General features: G+C 49.0%; 1 protein-coding gene across 1 annotated transcript in view; it reads right to left on the reverse strand.

The window, feature by feature from the left end:
* Nucleotides 1-19,384, reverse strand: part of Golm1 (golgi membrane protein 1) — a 40,801-nt gene that overhangs the window by 17,794 nt on the left and 3,623 nt on the right. The window contains exons 2-3 of the mRNA XM_028772102.1: nt 13,772-13,924; nt 12,314-12,493 (exon numbers count right to left, since the gene is read on the reverse strand). Coding sequence (XP_028627935.1) covers nt 12,314-12,493; nt 13,772-13,900 — 309 coding nt within the window. The 5' untranslated portion in view covers nt 13,901-13,924. The remainder of the gene's footprint in view (nt 1-12,313; nt 12,494-13,771; nt 13,925-19,384) is intronic.

The following is a 19,384-nucleotide window of genomic DNA, read 5'->3' on the forward strand; positions in this document are numbered from 1 at the left end:
GGAGACGCCGAACAGTTCACATGAAGAGGTTGCTGGGTTTTTCAGTGTGGCAGTAGGCAGCTGTGCCTATAAGCAACATTGTTGCCGCCTGTCACTTAAGGAAGGGATGCTGTCTGAGCAGCCTCTAGGGATTTCACATCCTAGCAGTTATTTAACAAAGTAGACATCAATGCTTGCTGTAACCTCCTGCTACAATCGAGTCACAACACACAGGGTTTCCCAGGAAACCTGGAAGCAAAGGCCTCAGGAGCAGAACCTCCCCACCCCCACCCCTTCTTCTCCCAGGACTCAGCAGACGGAATGGGGATTCCTCTCTCCAGCTATTTCCATCAATCAAGCCTCCACATGAAGATGACAGTTCACCTGGGTCCCCCACCTTCGCTTCCGATGTCCTCGGTGTGCTTCAGTCTCATCAGCCTGTCTCTCCTGAGAGGAGTTATCTGTCATGATGAACTGTGTGGTACTTTCTGTTACTGTGACCCTGGATCAGGTTTCAGAAGTTGCTGTCAGTTCATTATGGTAAGGGAGGCGGAGAAGCAGTTCACAGCTCGGTGACAGGAGGAGGAGGCACACCTGCCTCGTCACATGACTTCTCTTGGGAAGACAGGAACAAACTGCTCACTTCCAGTAGTTACAACAGGAGCCTAGCTAGGCAACCTACTTACTTTTACTGGGGAGTGATAGCGACATGGGTGAGGGGCTACTACAGGAGCATGGCTAACAGAAACTGTTGACAGTAGAAACCACCTCAGCATTCAGGAAAGCGCGTCCCTGCTTTGCTCTTCCAAAGGTCCTGAGTTCCATTCCCAGCAACCACATGGTGGCTCACAACCATCTGTAATGGGATCTGATGCTCTCTTCTGGTGTGTCTGTGGACAGCAACAGTGTGCTCATATACATAAAATAAATAAATAAATCTTAAAAAAAAAAAAAAGACTCCCTCACAATTCCTTCTTGTGGTGTAGCCTCAGAAGGATAAGGTTCACTGAAAGCCTTGCTTAGTCCTTTGTGTTGAGCATTCCTGTCCTCTCTAGGAGGGAGTGGTTCTGTTGGAAGGAAACAGCGCTACAGATGCCCCCAGTGACCTGTCTCTACAACCAAAATAGCATGCCAGCTGAGGCCAATCCCACAGGACAGGAGCCTGTGGAGACAGACCACAGTCAAACCACCCAACGAGCAGGAAAGGCCCTCCCCTCCTTCTCCACAGCTGCAGCCAAAGAGGTTCCTCATGGGGGAGTCTTGCCCTGAGCCACCTCTGCCTACAAATCCTCCCTCCCCACATGCTCCTCAAACTGAAAACCTCTGGCCTTCAGGACCGCACCATTCCTTTACCTCTATACACCATTCCTTTACCTCTATACAGCTACTGTTCTAAACACCAGGAGCTGAACTCTGGCTATGCTGAGAGGTGGGAAGACAGACAACTAGAAAAGCATGGGGATCCTCTGACAAATGGCCCTCTCCAGGACCTCCTTCATGCAGCAGCCCTGGTCAGGTATGTATGCAATATCCATGTGGACAGGCACCAGGGGCATGTCAATAAGCGATCTACACCTCTGCTTCTGGCAGCAAATAAAGGCACTCAGGATTCGAGCTGTGGCTCAGGGGCTGAGCCTCCAACGTGTCAAGGGCAAAGGGAAGCAGCTGAAGAAGCTCAACACCATCTATGTAGGAAACACCTGGTACACACAGGCTGACCAAGACCGAAGCAGCTCTGGCCAGCATCCAGAGCCTTTTAAGGAGGAGAGCAACACCCTTCCACCTTCAACTAGGCTGAACAGGAAGGCCCAGCCTACAACTCAGTGGAGGGCTGGGGCACCCCAGGATATTTCTGGAGACTAAGGGCTGCAAGGAGTCCCCATCCCCAAGGGAGGGAGTCCTGTGGAAAGTGAGCCATAAGCCGAAACCAAGAATCCCCAGGAAAGGGACCATGCAGGTGCTGATGAGGGGAGGGATAATGGATAAAGGGAGGGAGGGAGGGAGGGAGGGAAGGAGGAAGGGAGGGAGGGAGAGCAATGTAATGATGACAGTTTTCTGGGGGTTACAAAGTCCATTTCCTGGCAGAAGAGTTGAATGGCTGAGAGAGACTAAGCCTCAGAGAAAGGGAAAGTAATTCCTTCATACATTTAGGACAAGAGAGGCCTAAACGTCTGCTGAACAGGTGACTGGCTTAGGTGTTTATAAAGTGCCCTGGGGCCGCCCCTTTCCCTTACTGGTCTGGTGCCTTCCTGATGTCTCTCCTCACAGTGTCCTCTGCAGACAAGAAGCTGCCTTGGCTTTCCTGGTCCACCTGTGGACCTCTAAGGCCCCATCAAAAGAGAGAGAGGATCAGCTGCCACAATGCTTCCCAGGCTCTTGGCCCACTGCATGCCTCCATAGGTAACTCGAGTCAAAGAGAACTCCCAGGGAGCCCCAAACAAACCAAGCATGGAGGACCCCAGAACACTCACCAATGCCTTATTAGTAAGTGAACTGAAATCAAATCACAGCCTCCTCTGCCCTTGCACTGGGGCCTTTACTCTCAGGGAATGTGGGCTGAGCCCAGAAGCAATGTACACTCCTGTGGCACACCCAGAAGCAATGCACACACTCCTGTGGCACACCCAGCACCTCCTCAGCGCCTCTCCACTTCCCCTTGCTAGGCGCTGCTGCAGGCTGTAGCTCTGGTGTTGAGGGTAGAGCCTGAGGCTGCAACTCCATCTGTAATAGCAAGGAAGCAGCTAAGACAGAGAACCCATCCCTGTGTCTGAAGGAAGATATGCTGGCACCAACAATTCTGAATTCTTCCTGGCTTGCTTTGGCCATCTAGGAGACAAGCCATCTGTCGGCTGGAGGCAAGGGACTTCACGATTAGGACACAGATGACTGAAGAATCCCTGCTTGTAGCCCCTGAGGTGGCCACACAGTATTGTCCCCAAGTGGGAATCTTGTCCGTATTTCTTTCCTGTGCAGAATGTGACACTTGTATTCAAGTGATCTGTACCTCAGCTAACTATAGACAAGCTAGTGAACATTCCCTGAGGGCACGTGCACAAAACTCTTCATCCCAGGTAGAATATCAGTGGCAGACTAATTTGTTTCCAAGTCTAGAGCCATAAGCCAGTGAGTTTAACTGAGTTATTCAGGAATCAGGGATGAGGGCTAAATGCAAGAGCATGGAGAACTTAAGGCAGGTATATCACCACAGAAGAGGCTCCCCACCCTCCAATAGCTGTTAAGTGACCACTTACACAGCCTCAGGGAGGGCCCGCGTGCATTCGGTGCCTGCCTCATGAGCTGCCTCTGAACAGTCAATGAGCCTTTTGCTTCTAAAAGTCAGTGGTAGTCAGCTCAATGTTAAGAAGGAGTGGGTTTCAAGATGGCAGTGGTCACGCCCTGCCTGGAGGTCAGAGTTTCAAGGCAAGTTAGCAGGGCCATGACCGACACTCCTAATGATCCCACTTGTGATGGCTGATACTGCCTGTCAAGTGCAGAGGATCTGAAATCACCTCAGAGACAAACCTCTGGGCACATCTATGAGGAAGCTTCTAGATAGGATAAACTGAAACATCAAGGCCTGGCCACGTGACAGCCGCCATGATGGTCTGAGCTTTAACGGTGAGCCCAAGAATCACTTCTCCTCTTCTGTCACAGCCTGCAATGGATCCACCACGGGTTCTAAACCCTGAGTAACTGCAGACATCAATGTGCCAAAACCAAAAGGAAAATAACATCAAAGAGGCTTGCTGGGGTGCTTTCTTTCCATGCTTCCCACCAGATGTTTACCTTATGGTATCAGGTTAGGAAGTGGAAAGAGAATTGTGTGCATGTCTTGTGGGACCCTGTGCTCCTTTAAATAAGTATGGCCTCCATAGACTGTTTGAATGCTTGGCCATTGGGAGTGGCAATTAGGAGGTGTGGCCTTGCTGAAAGAAGTGTGTCACTAGAGAGAGCTCTGAGGTCTCAGAAGCATTTCCTGCTGCCTGCTGATCTGGATGCAGAACTCTGAGCTCCTCCTCCACAACCGTGTCAGCCTGCACCTCAGCCATGCGTCCCGCCATGACGAAAATGGACTAAACCTCTGAAACTGTAAGGCGGACGTAATCGAATGTTTTCCTTTATAAGAGTTGCCGTGGTCCCTTCACAGCAATAAAACCCTCACTTATTACACAGACCCCATGTGACCAGCATGCCCAAGCTCATAGGTTTGATGACAAACACAGTGAAACCAACAATGAACGAAGGATAGGCGATGAGAGACACTTACAGCTCACCAAAGCAATTTTGAGTGCAGAGAGGACAACATCCAACCTCGAGGGTGAAGCCTTTGTTACAGTCCATCCACGACACTGGGCAATGTGCACCCGAGGGAGCCTTACTGCCTACAGCAAATGTGGGCCTCCAGGTCTGGGAGTTAAATCTACCTCCATGCTTTATAAAGTGTCTATCTCAAATATATTCCTGTCTGTCTGTCTGTCTGTCTGTCTGCCTGCCTGCCTGCCTGTCTGTCTGTCTGTCTTGAAACAGGATCTCCCTGTCACTGAAGCCAGCCTGGAGCTCAGTATGAAGATCAAGCTGGTTTCAGACTCACAGAGATCCACCTGCCTCTGCCTCCTGAGCGTTGGGATTCAAGGCGTCGTGCGGCAGCACACCCAGCCACAGGTACATTCTTAGAGCGACAGAAAAAGGACTAAGGCACAGTCCAACCCAGAGGAAGAGAACAACACACAACACACTTGTTCAACCACTAGCCAGCATGGCTAACTTCACACTGCAGGACACCGTCTTCCATGTGGAAGCCTTCCATGACATAATCAAAATTGTATTCAGGTCTTCAATCGAGCAGGCGTCTGGGTGCTCTCCTGAGGCTAGTGTGGCCACTGAAGAGACACTTCCTCAATGGAGGAGGAGAACCCAGTGCAGGGGACACGCAAAGAACACATGTCACATTGCTTTGTGGGGTGTCGCTCGCTCGTGTGAGTTAAATTACAAACCTGTTTGTGACGCTAAATCAAATCTGCAGACTGAGAATTTCCAACCTAGTAAGACTGATGTCATCTGAATCACCTGATAGACTTTTCCCCATACAAACGCATCTGCAATGGAGGATAGGAGCCTGCTTTCACTCTACTGCTCTCCTCCAGGGCAGGCCTGCGAACCCTCCTGCAATCCCACCCAACTCTCTCTGTAGAATCTACTAACTCCCACCTAATTGCAATGCAATGGCTTTTTACCTCAGGTACTTCAAAAGCTGCCTGACAGGGGTGGGTACTTTTCTCCCCTGCTCCCCACCTGACTGGAATATTTAACCTTCAAGTCAGAACACATCCGGCCATCCAAGTCCCAGAGTACACACTCATACTCCTTCCTGGTCTGACACACCCTTTGGGAATGGGCTCCTCCCTGCACGGCAACAGTCCCTTCTGCTCAGGAGAGCCACCAGTGACCTGCCATCCTGTCTCACACACTTCTATCCCAGGCTCTTCCAAGTGAGGTAAAAACAGAATGCTTCACGACAAACCCTCAGACCATGCCCAGCTGTCTGGTGGAGGATGCAGGCCATGGACTCGCCTAGGTGTGTGCTGCAGGGACATTTTATCCAGCCTTCCTTCCTGCATACAAAGTCTGGGGGCTCAATTCCACTTTCCACAGTCATTCCTATTAAGGACTTGATATCAGCAAGATGCGCTCACGTGGGTGAGTGGTTCCCCCACAGAAGCAAATGTGCCTGGGTCATTTTCTGCTCCTGTAAGTAACCCCAATAAAACTCACTGGTTCACCACGGTGGGGTGGACATGGGTGTTATCTATTTGGGTTTGTTCCTGGTTCCCTATCTGGGGCAAACAGACAAGCTTTCAGTCACCCCAAGAATAACTGTCACTCAGGGAGAAACTAGGAAGCTGACAGCAGCTCAGTGTACCCCAGGACGCTGTAAGTGAGGATCACCCAGCCAGAGGCCCAGTCTTTCCACCTCCCCACTGTGCCGGATTTCACGTGGCTGGAATCAAACCCAAGCTCTACCAGCAGCTGTTCATCTGCGAGCTCCTCTTGCACACAAAGCAAGGACCGGGCTCTGCAGCTTCTCCTCCATCCCCTCATATCTTCTATTCAGTCCTTTCTTTCCCAGGAACTTTATTTCCATCACAAAGGAAATGCACTCTAAGGATTTTTCTTTGTGCCCCGAAAGACAAATTAACTCACACAAAAAAGTATAAACATCAAGGCAGACGCACAGCTGCCAGGAACCAGCCAAGCAGAGGATGACACAGACATTGACAGAAGCTATTTCAAAGTAAGGTTTGGCAAGCAAACATGAGCAAAATGGCAGGAAGGTCTACATTTGTCCCAACAGTGCTACTCAGTAGCCAAGGATCTCCCAGCTTCTTCCCCTGGGTGGGCCAGACAGTAAATACCCTGCCCCTGACCCAAGACCCCAGGATATCACCAGACCACAAATCAGCCTTCTGACAGAAACATAATAGAATGAACTCAACCAACCTTAGGAGACAATGCAAAGATCCACACAAATGAATATTTACAGGCTTGTCAATAATTAAAACCCCCCAAGCTCCGCTGCCTCTTAAAGCTTTAGAAACCTATTTTAAGCAGAGTACAGGCTTCTGCCTGCAATCCCAAGTCTAAAGATAAGTAAACTGATGAATTAAAAACAAATGAAGACAAATTTGCTTTATATGTATCCATATATGCACCTGTCAAAGGAAAATACAGAGTTGGGAATGATGGTTTATGCCATCTAATCTTAGTACTTGGGAATCTGAGGCAGGAGGAGTGCTGTGAGTTTAGGACCAGCCTGGGCCACACAGTAAGTTTCAGGTCAGGCTACCTCCAAAACGTGGGGCTGGAGAGATGGCTGGCAGTGGAGAGGACCTGCTGTGCAAGTTCAGGTCCCAGCAGTGACGTGACAGACGGGAGGATGGAGGCAGCTGGTCGATCTTCAGCCTAACTGACAAATCACAAGCTCAGGACAGGAGAGACCCTGCCTCTGAGGTATAAGCAGAGGACAGCGACAGAGGAGGTCACCCCAAGCACTCCCGTGGCATCTGCTCCGCATGTACTATACTCACACAGAGAGACATACGCACACATAAATACATTTTTAAGAAAAACAAAACTCCACTAACAAATGAGGGCTGCTGGCCTGGAGCGACGGGAAAGGATGGACTCTCTCAGTTTAAGCCGCTTACTCTGTGGTCATTTGTTCCTGCAGATCTGGCAGACGTAGCCCTAAGGGTTTCCTCTTGGCTGCATGTGAGTTCCTGGCACCAGGCCAGTGAAAGGAAGCCAGGCAGGTAGGTGTATGGGAAAGAAGAACAAGTTCTGCCATTGCAATCAAGAGAGCTCTCAGGTGACGGGTGCAGTTAATGGACACATGGCCGACCCCTCAGACTACTGTTAGCAAGGCCTTTGGGAACTCCAGGCTACAGAGGTATAAAAAAAACAAACCACTCCCACAAAGCATGTTCTACAGAGATTTAACCACTTCAAAGTAACCTGAGATGCAGGGGCAGAATCCAGGGTGGACCTGTGTCCATTCATCTGAATCAAATGCAGAGCTTTGAATTCTGAACAGTCCCCCGAGTGGGCGGCCACAGCACGGGCTGGTGCCTGTGCTGCTGCCTGGGCCTGAGATGTGAAGGGTGAGCCAGCCCGCCGACTTGTGAGATTAAGATTACTGTGATTGCTGATGATTCTGAGTAAATACAGATGTTATCCCAGGTGTGTCCCTGTGAAGACTGAGACAATAGACTTTTACGTTTGAGAATAAAAGCGAGCCTTTGGGAAACTCCATATTTCACAAAGACATGAATCTGTAGATGCACTGAAAGGCCTGGACCGCATAGACACTGCTTGAAACATTTATACCCAGTTAGCTTGAAGGGTTTCAATGGACCAAGATGGTGGCTCACTGTGGGGAATGGAAGCCCTCTGTGGGAGATGGAGGCTCACTGTGGAGAATAGAGGCCCTCTGTGGGGAACAGAGGCCCACTGTGGGAAATAGAGGCCCACTATGGGGAATGGAGATGCTCTGTGAGGGATGAAGGCACTCTGTGGGAGACGGAGGCCTTCTATGGGGAATGGAGACCCACTGTGGAGATGGGGGGCCACTGTGGAGAATGGACACCCACTCTGGGTAACTAAGAAAATAAACTGACACAAGAATGTTGTGATATTACACATGCAGCACAGTGTTCTTTAAATATGGTTCCTCAAAATGAATGATTCTTATGCAACAAAAGGTCCTGTGAGATTTACTTTCTAAAGACTTGCCACTGAACCTGGGACCAGCATGCTCAGCAATTGCTCTGCTACTGAGACACACTCCTAGCTCCCGGCTGAAGTCTCTCTACCTGAAGTTACTTCCATGCCAAGCAGCTCCTCAGGTGCCAGGACAATAGGCAGGCTTGCGCCATCAAGCCAAATGCAAAACTCTCACCCTCAATAAACTCTTGAGATTGGAGGGTTTTGGTTTAGGGCGCCTCTGCAAATATACATATATGTAATTTAAACATTCAAGACTGAAAACGCTTCTAGTCTTGAGCATTTCAGAGAAGGGTTACTCAACCAGAACTAGTCAAAGATCACAGTCTCTTGAATACGGCTCAAGTTCTCAAGACAGGGAACCCAGGTTAGTCAGTGCCTGGACCAAGGTCCAAAACTGCTCTCAGAACATGGCCACCTGTCTATGTGAGTGACTGCGATGTGGGAAAGACCATCCATGGAGGAAGGATGAGTCAAGGCTGTCAGTGACCGAGCCATCATATACACGATTCTCTCCCAACTAACTACCCAATCAGCCAGCTAGGATTTGTCCCTCCCACCCTCCACACTCCGGACACCACTCCGTGTGCTAGCTTCTGCAGTAACTCCACATCTCATTTGGGAAGACTTCTGCATCTAAAACTTACGACCATCCAAGTGTTTTCGAGAGTCTCATCTTCCTTTAAAACTGAACAGAAGTTACCTAGAACACGGGGTCATGGGCTTCCATTCAACCGCTAACCAAACCTCTCAGCTTCCTCTTAAGTGTCAGCTAACATCATATAAGACCCTAAATGGCCAGGCACGACTAAGGGAACTAAACAGTTCTACGTAGACAGGAAACAGTGAGGAGAGCAAAATATTTGCAGAAACTAAGGGCCAACTGATGTGACGTCCAGGGGACGTCAGCTCGTAAAATTAGATTTCATGGGGCTGGAGATGGGGCCGTGTGGTTAAGAGCAGTCAGTGCTCTCAGGTAAGACCTGGAGTTCTACTCCCAGCGTGCACAAGGTGGCTCACAGCCATCTGAACTGCCATTCCAGGGGACCTGACAACTTCTGTAACCTCTATGGGCACCAGACACAGAAGAGGTACACACAGGTACATGCGGGCAAGACACTCAGACAGACAGAACAAAAGAAAGCTTAGAAAAAACAGGTTTCCTATTTAATCCAGCCAGTGAACATCTGGATTTCTCCCTGGATCTTCCGGGCTCCTTTAGCCCTAATTTACAAGGATAGAGTTTACCTTGGGAGTCAGTGCAAACACTTACATATATACCCATTTTAAAAAAAAAAAAAAAACTGAAACAATGGACTGATAAAACAAATGTAACACCTATAATAAAACTCAATTACTTTTCATTTTCTGGATGTGGGCAGAACATAATAAATTCCCGTCACTGATAAGGGATCTAGACTGTACTTGGGAAAACTCCACAAGGATCAGAAACTCCAAGAGCCCAGGGAGAAAGGCGGAGAGGCCCACTACAGCCGTCTGTCAACAGAGGGAAACTGAGAACAAGGAAGGTCACCTTAGTGAGGAGTGCCTGATCAAACATCAGTTTAAGGAAGGTGTGGCCGTTTCAGGGAGTGAACTAGATGTACCCTCAGCAAGGAACTCAAAGGAACACTGACCACAAGAAGGGGGATGGAGGCCGGAGCAAACACCTGAAACATGAACGTACACCTATACTGCTTTTGGATGTGCGAAAGTTCAGCAATAGAAACTGGAAGGCATGATGTTCAAGCTCCCAGCACCACCACAGAGGCAGGGGGGAAAGACAGGAGGCAGAGAAGGCACAACCTATCTTTATATATAGTATCTGGGTGCCAGGCACGGTCTTTGTGCACACCTTGTGAGTGCTGAAGTTATGTTTTCAGTTTTAATTACTGTGCTTGAGAGATTTATAAAACAAAAAATGCCTCTAACCTGAAGCCCCACTTGCCCTAGGACAGATAATTCCTTCAATGCCGGGGGGATGCTGTTCACATAACAAGCCACACGTTCTCACTTCTGTAAACAAGGTTGGTTGCTCCAACTGCATAGGATGTGCTTGATCACATGGAGGCCGGAGGTGCATCAGGATGTATGCTCACCCTCGGTTGGAAGAAGTCCAGGAATACTTAGCTTTGTGGAGTTCGCCTTCATAAGCACTAGACTAATGTGATTTGCAGCCATTCTCTGGGAATCTGAGGCATGGACCTGGCTGGTATCTATTGTCCTGGTCAGTATTTAATAAAGCTTGGTTCGATTTTGGCTTTAAAATTATGGTAGTAGTCTCATTCCTGCCCGGGGAGATTAACAACCTGTAATCCCACCATTTGGGAAGCAGAGGCAGTAGGACACAGAGTTCCCAGGTGGCCTGAGATACAAAGACCCTGTCTAAATGTATATCTAACATTTGAGTGGGGCCCACACGTGTGAGATTACTGTTGGGTCCTCCAGATAAGGAGCTTCTCAAGTGGTGCCTCGTATCTGCTCAGTGCCCTGACCATGTCACAGAATCCTGAGCAAGCTGGTTTCAGTGCTAAGGACCCCAAGACCCAACTTTATTCAAATTCTGGGTAGGGCAGCAATCTGGGTGAAAGGCATAAGGTGAACAGCAGGGTTCTAAGCTGGCACAGCTTCCACCAATCCCAGGAAGTGTGAATAAATACAGTTTAGTGCAGGACTCAACAATTAAGATCAATGGCTGCTCCTACAGGGGACCTGAGTTCAGTTTCCAACACACACATGGCAGCTCACAACCATCTGTAACTCCAACTCCCGGGCATCCAGTGCCCTCTTTTAGCGTCTGGGGATACCAGGCACATACCTAGAGCACTTACGTGCAGGAAAAACACTCATACACAGAAAATAAAATATGAAAATCTTTAAAAAATAGTTTAGTTCAACATTTTTGCCAACTCATTTAAAGGATTCTTATCTCTAATCATACTGGCTTTGACTTTTAAATCATTCACTCGGGGCTGGGAAGTGGTGAGTTTGAGGACAGCCTGGTCTACTAAACTAGTTCCAGGACAGCTAGGACTACACAGAGAAACCCTGCCTTGAAAAACAAACAAATGAACAAATCCCTCCAACCCCCCACACTCCTCCACTCAGTTAGGAAAAGTCAAAATGCCAAGAGGAAGTCTGGTTGTCGCCTTCTTAGCTACAATGCCATACACACTTTATCTCACACTGCAGCCTCTGGGTCAGCGGGTGACAGTGACACAGTGACTTGAGAATCTAGACAAAATGTGGGGACACAGGAATGTGTGGACAACCTTCTAGAAATTAGTCTTTGAGCCATGATGCCCAAAGAGTCTGGGACAATGCATGTATCGCTTTACATTTTCCCCATGAGCTCTCAGGGGACCCCACATGGGCATAAACAGCAGAGGATCTGATGGACTGACTGATAACCCAGCAGCTGAACAGCAAGCTGTGACACTCAGGAGAGCTGGCGCTGGCCGAGGGCGTCTCACCTTTCATTGCCTATTCCTCTGGGGAAAGGCTTGGGGTCACTAGTACTTCAGGATGAAGGCTTTCCAGATGTTAGCATATTTACATGATCTTTACTCATTCGTTCCTCACCGAAAGATACGGCATCTAAATTCACAACTGTGAGAGTCAGGTGCTTAAAAAGTTTCAGAATGTGGCACACCTCAGATATCAGATGGGGTGCCCAGCCATACACATGACCCTCACAGAAAAAGGATGGAAAGCAAGCACCTCCTGGGACCCACCCAGGGGTCTGCTTGACCCTGGAACACAACTCCCAAAACTTCATCCCAAGACAACTTCTCTACCAAGACATGCTAGAGAATACTGCAGTCATTGAACGTATCTGACAACTTAATTTCAATTAGTTAGAATTAAATTAAATTGAGCCACTGTTCAAGCATTCAACAGCCTCACACGGCTAGTTGTTACTCCACTGCAGAGGACAGACCGACGACTAAACCACTGTACTAGCATGCTCACACCACCATGCAATGACATAAAGAATACAGATAGGTAGGAGGTGTCACTTGGGACAGAGCAGCGGGGAGACAGCAGGCCTTGCCTTCTCATCCTGGTGTAACTTGTTGACGTTCTCCAGTTGGAAGCTGTGACTGGATTGGATCCTGTCCAGTTGTTCTCGTTGCTTCTGGAGCTCGCCCTGGAACTCATTCTTCTTCAGCTCTACGGCACCTCTCTCTGCGGCTGCCCTGCGGACTCGGCCTTCCAGCTCGACGATGCGTGTCTAGAAGAAACCCACAGCCGTGAAGATCCAAGCTGAGACACTGTCTGCTCCCTCAACCAAGGCATCATGGGACCAAAGCTTACAGGCCAGTGGAGAACAGAAGGGGGCTGGGGGCGGGGGGGCTTGCTAAAATAATTGCACTGGACACTTGCCAGAGGCAGCCAATGACCTAGCCAACAAGGGGAAGGGTGAGCATGTTCTCCACTGGGAGAGGTCAGGCAGATCAGATCAAAGACAACAATCATGACCTAGGTAGGGGTCAGGAGGCCTCAGAGGGGCCCACATCTACAATGACAGACTGCCATGGTTTCATGACTTAGATAGGGTTCCCATTGTTATGATAAACACCACGACCAAAAGCAACCTGGGGAGGAAAGGGTTGATTTGGCTAGCCCCACTAGACCATCCTGGTCACAGCTCATCTTTGAGGGAAGCTAAGGCGAAACTCAAACTGGCAGGAGCCTGGAGACAGGAACTGAAGCAGAGACCATGGAGGAACACTGCTTACTGATTTGCTCCTGCTGGCTTGCTCTATATAACTGCTCAGGGGTGGCATGCTCTGTCCTGTCAGTATCTGCACCACCCCACACTGGGATAGGCTCACATCAGACACTAACAAATGCCCCATGGCATGTTCTCAACAGTCCCCTCTTTGGCTGACTCTTTAAACCAAAACCAAAACAAGCAACAACAACAAACCCAACCAGGATATGGCATGGCCTCATTTATGATTGGCCGCAATATGTGGGTAACCTAAAATTACCACCCACGTGGCGCTTGGTTTCTCCAGAGGACTGACAGACAGGAATGGGCAGTGTCCGAATCACTTCTACCGGCCAACGTTCCTTTTTTTTTTTTTTTTTTTGGTTTTTCGAGACAGGGTTTCTCTGTGTAGCCCGGGCTGTCCTGGAACTCACTCTGTAGACCAGGCTAGCCTCGAACTCAGAAATCCGCCTGTCTCTGCCTCCCAAGTGCTGGGATTAAAGGCATGCGCCACCACTGCCCGGCACCGGCCAACGTTCCAATCCGGCCTAAACACTCAACGGGGAAGCAGAGTGAGGTATGACCTGCAACTCAGTAGTCACAGAGTATGCAGTATTTGGCTGGAGGGATTATTCGCCTGGGGGTGCGGGGTTGGTGTGGAGAACTAAAATGCCATTAACACATGCTGTTAGAACCAACAGTATTGGCTGACAATAAACCGGGAACCTGTGGCACTGTCCCCCAAGCTACTTTAAACATTCAGTGGTGTCCATACGCTCGAAATAAGTGAAATACCTGGAGTTCCACGCTTCTGGAGCTAGCGATCCAGTAGTTGAAGCCAAGCACAATGACACAGGCCACCAGGGCAGCCAGGATAAGGGGCGGAGACTTCATGCTGCGACGCCCATTCCCCAATCCTATCATCTTAGAACCAGGGCTGAGGAGGTTCTGCCAAATAAAAACACACGAGTTTCCACACTAAGGCTGGCATCCCCCAAAGCAGACCACAAACATCTTCAGTACCTACAGGAAGGCAACCATATAAGCTCTGACACACACACACACACACACACACACACACACACACGCACACACACATACACGCACGTGCACAGAACCATTCACGAAGAGGATATACCAGCGCCCAAAGCCAAAGGTCTCGGTGCCTGACTGGTGAGCCAGCACTCGGGGATGGGGCTTATGGGTTGCCGCCACATGGAGACCCAGACGCAATAACCCGCAATAACCCCGAGTCCTCAGCATGGAACCATCTCTTCACACCGACTGCTCTCTGTGTCGTGGGCATAGCCTGGCATTCCCATCTCCGGTATAATTTGAGATTGTTCATGCTTACAAACAGGAATAGTAAACCTTGTTTCCATATCAAAAAAATCCAACATCTTTTCAAGGTTTCCAGAGAGCACTAGGTTGGTCCCAGGAAAGGGAGGCCTAGGCCGTCTGCCTTCACATCCCAGCACAGCCTTTGGAAGCAGAGCAAGAACGCCATGCTGGAAGTGAGTGTGATCTGCTCTGTGTACATCACAAGCTGTGTCATTGCCCCAGCAGGGGGCAGAGAGTGATGGGAGGCAGATGTCAGTCAGGCTAAGATGGAATAGGAACCACAAGAGCCTGAAAAAAAATCCTATGAAACCAGGAGTCAAAAATAAGCCCTTCCTTAAAGCGATTCCATCCAGAGCTTTGGTTACAGCGATAGAAAAGCAACTCATCCCAAGGGACGGGTCGGTGACAGACTGCAGGTCTTTTCTACTGCAGTGGTCTGCTGGCTGTTCTGAGTCCACTGTCTGCTGAGGCAGAGATGACAGACATCACTAGAGTATGGCTTGTGAGTGTGACCTCAGAAACAGGAACTCCCCAGTGTGGTCCAGAGAGTGACCACTTGCAAACTGCAAAGCCGGGGACATCCAGCCTGCTGATGGGAGCAAGGACTCCAGGTAGGAAAACGGCTACTCGGGAGAGCCAACGTGGGCTGGCAAGGCCACACAGTTGGGTGACTGAGGGACAGAAGTGGAGAGAAGTGGCCAAGGTGGATGAGGACTGCAGCCTGGATGTCTCGCTTCTCTTCCCCCACTGCAGACTTTATAGGATATAAACCATTTAAACCCTGCAAACCTGTCCACTCCAGGCTCTCCTGTGGTAAATGCAAGAGCCGTTAGTGTTAAAAGTCTGACTTTGGTGATGGGAGTGGGAGAATGGGTCTACTGTGTAGACCAGGCTGGCCTCAAGGAATGGGTCTACTATGTAGACCAGGCTAGCCTCAAGCTCTCAAGCCTCCAATCCCAGCCCCTACAACTGGCTAAAAGTCTCCACAAAACTGAAAAGCCATGAAAAACGCTATGGATTTTCAACTATCAACTTTACTGTGTTTTAAAACGTTAACCAGCTGGGTTAAAGTCAATACTTGCTTAAAAGATAATTGTTTTTAAGACAGGGTGGCACTCTGTAGCTCAAGCTGGCTTCGAATCCTCCATCATCCCCCTGCTGTAGCCTCCCCCGTGCTAAGATTACAGACATCAGTGTCCACTACGCTATGCCCTAATTTTTTTTTTCCTTGTTTAGAAAATAGGCTTCTGAGGGTGTAGCCCAATGGTAGCCTGGGTTTAGCACAAGCAAGGTCCTGGGTTAGGGGCTCAGCACCCAGTAGGTGGTAAATAGAGATCTTCCATGGTAACTTTTGTTAGTGTCGCTTTTGTTTGGTTTGCTTATTTTTGTTGCTTGGACAGGGTCTCTCTATGCAGTGCTGGCTGTCCTGGAACTTGATCCATAGACCAGGCTGGCCTCAAACTCAGAGAGATCCACCTGCCCTTGTTTCCCAAGTAGTAGTATTAAAGGTGTATGACACCACACCTAGCCAGGTGTGAGACAGAAAGAGAGGGACAGAGGGAAAGAGGGAGGGCGGGGAGGGGGGAAGAGGGAAAGGAAGAGGAGGAAGAGGAGGGGGAGGAGGAGGGGAAGAGAATATGACAGTAGATGACCTATCAAATCCATTGGCACTTTCTAAAAAGTTTCCTTTTTTAGGCCAGGCAGTGGTGATACATGTTTTTATAACGCAGCCCTCAGGAGGCAGAGGCAGGTGGATCTCTGGGAGTTCAAGGCCAGCCTAGTCTACAGAACCTGGTCTCCAGGGCAGCCAAGTTTACACAGAGAAACCTTGTCTCCAAAAAACTCCAAAAAAAAATGTTTTTTTTCCTTTTGCCCAGAATTTTTCATCATGTAGCCAAATACATGTGAGCAATCAGACGGGAAGAATCTGGGCGGCCATGCTGCCTGGACAGTTTTTTGGTCAGCTAGACACAAGCTCTGGGCATCTGAGAAGAAGAACCAATTAAGAGCAATCTTCCTTCAGATTGGCCTGTGCGAGGCTGTGGTACATTTTCCTGACTAATGATTGATGTGGGACCCCAGCCCAGCCCAGCCTCAGCCTCAGCCCAGCCTCAGCCTCAGCCCAGCCTCAGCCTCAGCCTCAGCCTCAGCCTCAGCCCAGCCTCAGCCTCAGCCCAGCCTCAGCCTCAGCCTCAGCCTCAGCCCAGCTCAGCCCAACTCAGCCCAGCTCAGCCCAGCTCAGCCCAGCTCAGCCCAGCTCAGCCCAGCCTCAGCCTCAGCCTCAGTCTCAGCTCAGCTCACTGGGGGCCATACCAGCTTTAGGCAAATGGTCCTGGCTTATATCAAAAAACAAACTGCGAAAGCCGTGGTAAGCAAACCAGTCAGCAGTGTCCAGATATGGTCTCTGCTTCAGTTCCTGCTTTGGCTTCCTTCAATGATGAACTGTGACCTGTAAGTCAAATAAAACCTTTCCTTTCAGGCTGCCTAGGGCACAGTCGCCAAATAATTCTCAGTCACACCTCTGTCCTACCCATAGGACAGGCTCCACCCAAACCTAGCCTACAAGCCAGCAGCTAGTTCAAAAGCCACTAAGATGAGCAACCCTGCACAGCACCCAGGTCTGTGAAGGTCATGGGCATCACCTTGATTTGAGTTTAAAAACATCATGCCTGGTCTCAAGCTGTCCCTGAGTCAGAGATCAGTAAACTGCGGCCCGCAGCCCACAGCCCATGGCTGCCCTTTTTTGTAAACACAGTTTTTCTGATATGGCTATCTTCCATAACTGCTTTCCAGCTACAAGACGGAAATGAACACTTAAATCTGACACCTCTGATAGGACCATTGAGGGGTTTAAACATTAACGATCTTTAACGCAGTCACAAACTTCCTCTAACGGAGACTTGAGGTTAAGTCCACAAAGTCTGGTTAACTTCCTTTATAAACACACCAGGAAATACAGAGGCTACCTTCCTCTCACTTCCTCGTCCCCCAACTGTAAACACCGTGCTTCCCCCTATTCTGGGTGTTTATAGTTTCTAGAAATACTAAAAAAAAAAAAGACTACACAACTGGACATGGTGGGCATGCCTGTTGCCCCAGCTCCCAGGGAGATGAGGCAGGATTGTGAATTGTAGGCTAGCCTAGGCTACCCAGGAGTCTCTTTCACAAAACAAAACAGCCCCCACTAAAACCCATAAGAAAGTTTTAGTAAACACAGTACTGACCTTTACTGACACACTAGTCCCTTCAGGCCAGGAGCCCTGGTGGACACACCCTTCTAGGGATGGTTCCATCCCTATCGGGAATGGCTGGCTTAGTATCTGCAAACAGCCTGTGCTGCTCACAAAACCCATGGTGCTAATGCTGAGTCCTCCAAGGAGCCTGTGCTGCTCACAACACCCACGGTGCTAATGCTGAGTCCTCCTAGGAGCCTGTGCTGCTCACAACACCCATGGTACTAATGCTGAGTCCTCCAAGGAGCCTGTGCTGCTCACAACACCCATGGTGCTAATGCTGAGTCCTCCTAGGAGCCTGTGCTGCTCACAACACTCAAGGTGCTAATGCTGAGTCCTCCTAGGAGCCTGTGCTATTTAGAAAAGGAAAAGAAAAAAAAAACCCAAACCCATGTGATCTTTGCGCATGACTGGTGCCTTCACAGGTCAGAGGGCATCAGATCCCCTGGAACTAGAGTTAAAGGTGGTTGTAAGCCAACATGCAGTGCTGGGAACCAAACCTCTGCAAAAGCAACAAGTACTCTTAACCACTGAGCCATTTCTCTCGACCCACGATAGCAGTTCTTCAGTGTCAACACTGAGCCAGCATTACAACTGTTGAAAATGCAAATTTTCTGAATCAAGGCAAACCCATGAGATTCCAGAACTCTGGCCACGACAAGCAGACGTGGAATCCAGAGATGTTAAGGAAGCCTGGAGGCCACACCTGTTCCTGTTAGCTCCCTTCGGGCGGGGTCAGCATGGAATCTGGATAGCCACCAGAGAAAGTGATCCATTTATCTTTGGGAAATTTTTCTATTTCCCTGCCATTTGGGAGTTGAGGTTTGGTCCATTTGTCTAGCTCTTTCATGGCAGCCTGGCTTTCTCAAGAGTTATCACCACCGCCCCTCTATTCAGAACAGCTGGTCCTCCCACCCCTAGCTAGACTATCTGTCCTGCGTGTGCAAGCTTTCTGTTCACTTCTTGAGAAAGAGACAAAAAAAAAAAAAAAAAAAGACATGGCTGTTTAAAGCAGCTGTGTAGTCTAAGGCCCGTCTCTGTCCTGATCAGACACTGCACACGTGCAGACAAAGCTAATGGGTTTATCAGAATGAACCCAGAGCAGCCCTGTCTCTGCAGGACCTGCAAAAGTGATATGTGTGTGGGGGGGGAGGGGTTAAGGAGTAGCGTAGTAACCTGCTGTCTTAATACCAGCATCAGGAGGCGGAGACAGTAAACACCAGATCCCAGTTCCGCTGTCAGGAAAACCAGACAAATCAAATATTTGACTAGTAATAAAATCCTGTCCCTGCAAGAAATCAGCAAGGCAACAATTTTAAAAACTGTTAACAGTCAATGAGCTATCTTGAAGCCTCTGCCTCTCAAATTAAATTCCTCAGGACCACAGCCCTGGCTAATACTGCATGGAGAAGAATCACTCAGCTGAGCTTAACCAACTCAGAGAATCACTAGCAGGAGTAAGTCAGTGTTAACCTAGGGGGAAAAAAAAACCATCACCAGTGTATGAACTATGGGGTGAAAAACAGCAATGGAGCAGCCAATGGAGAATGTTTCTGGTGAAAAACTACAGAGCAGCCAATGAAGAATGTTTCTGGTTTTTCTGGGGAGGAAAAAACTTCAAAACATCCAGTACATGAATATATTTTCCTATATTATAAATGGAAGATGCATAAAAGCAAGGACACGGGTAAGTTACATGATGTAGTTTAGTCCTCTATCCCACTTTTCCAATTTCATCTTCCCTCGATGAACACAGTTTTAATACAAAAGCAAAATGGTGAAAACCTATACGAGAGAGAGAGAGAGAGAGAGAGAGAGAGAGAGAGAGAGAGAG

This window comes from Grammomys surdaster, unplaced genomic scaffold, assembly GCF_004785775.1.
Source record: "Grammomys surdaster isolate TR1022 unplaced genomic scaffold, NIH_TR_1.0 211, whole genome shotgun sequence".
Taxonomy (NCBI): Eukaryota; Metazoa; Chordata; class Mammalia; order Rodentia; family Muridae; genus Grammomys; species Grammomys surdaster.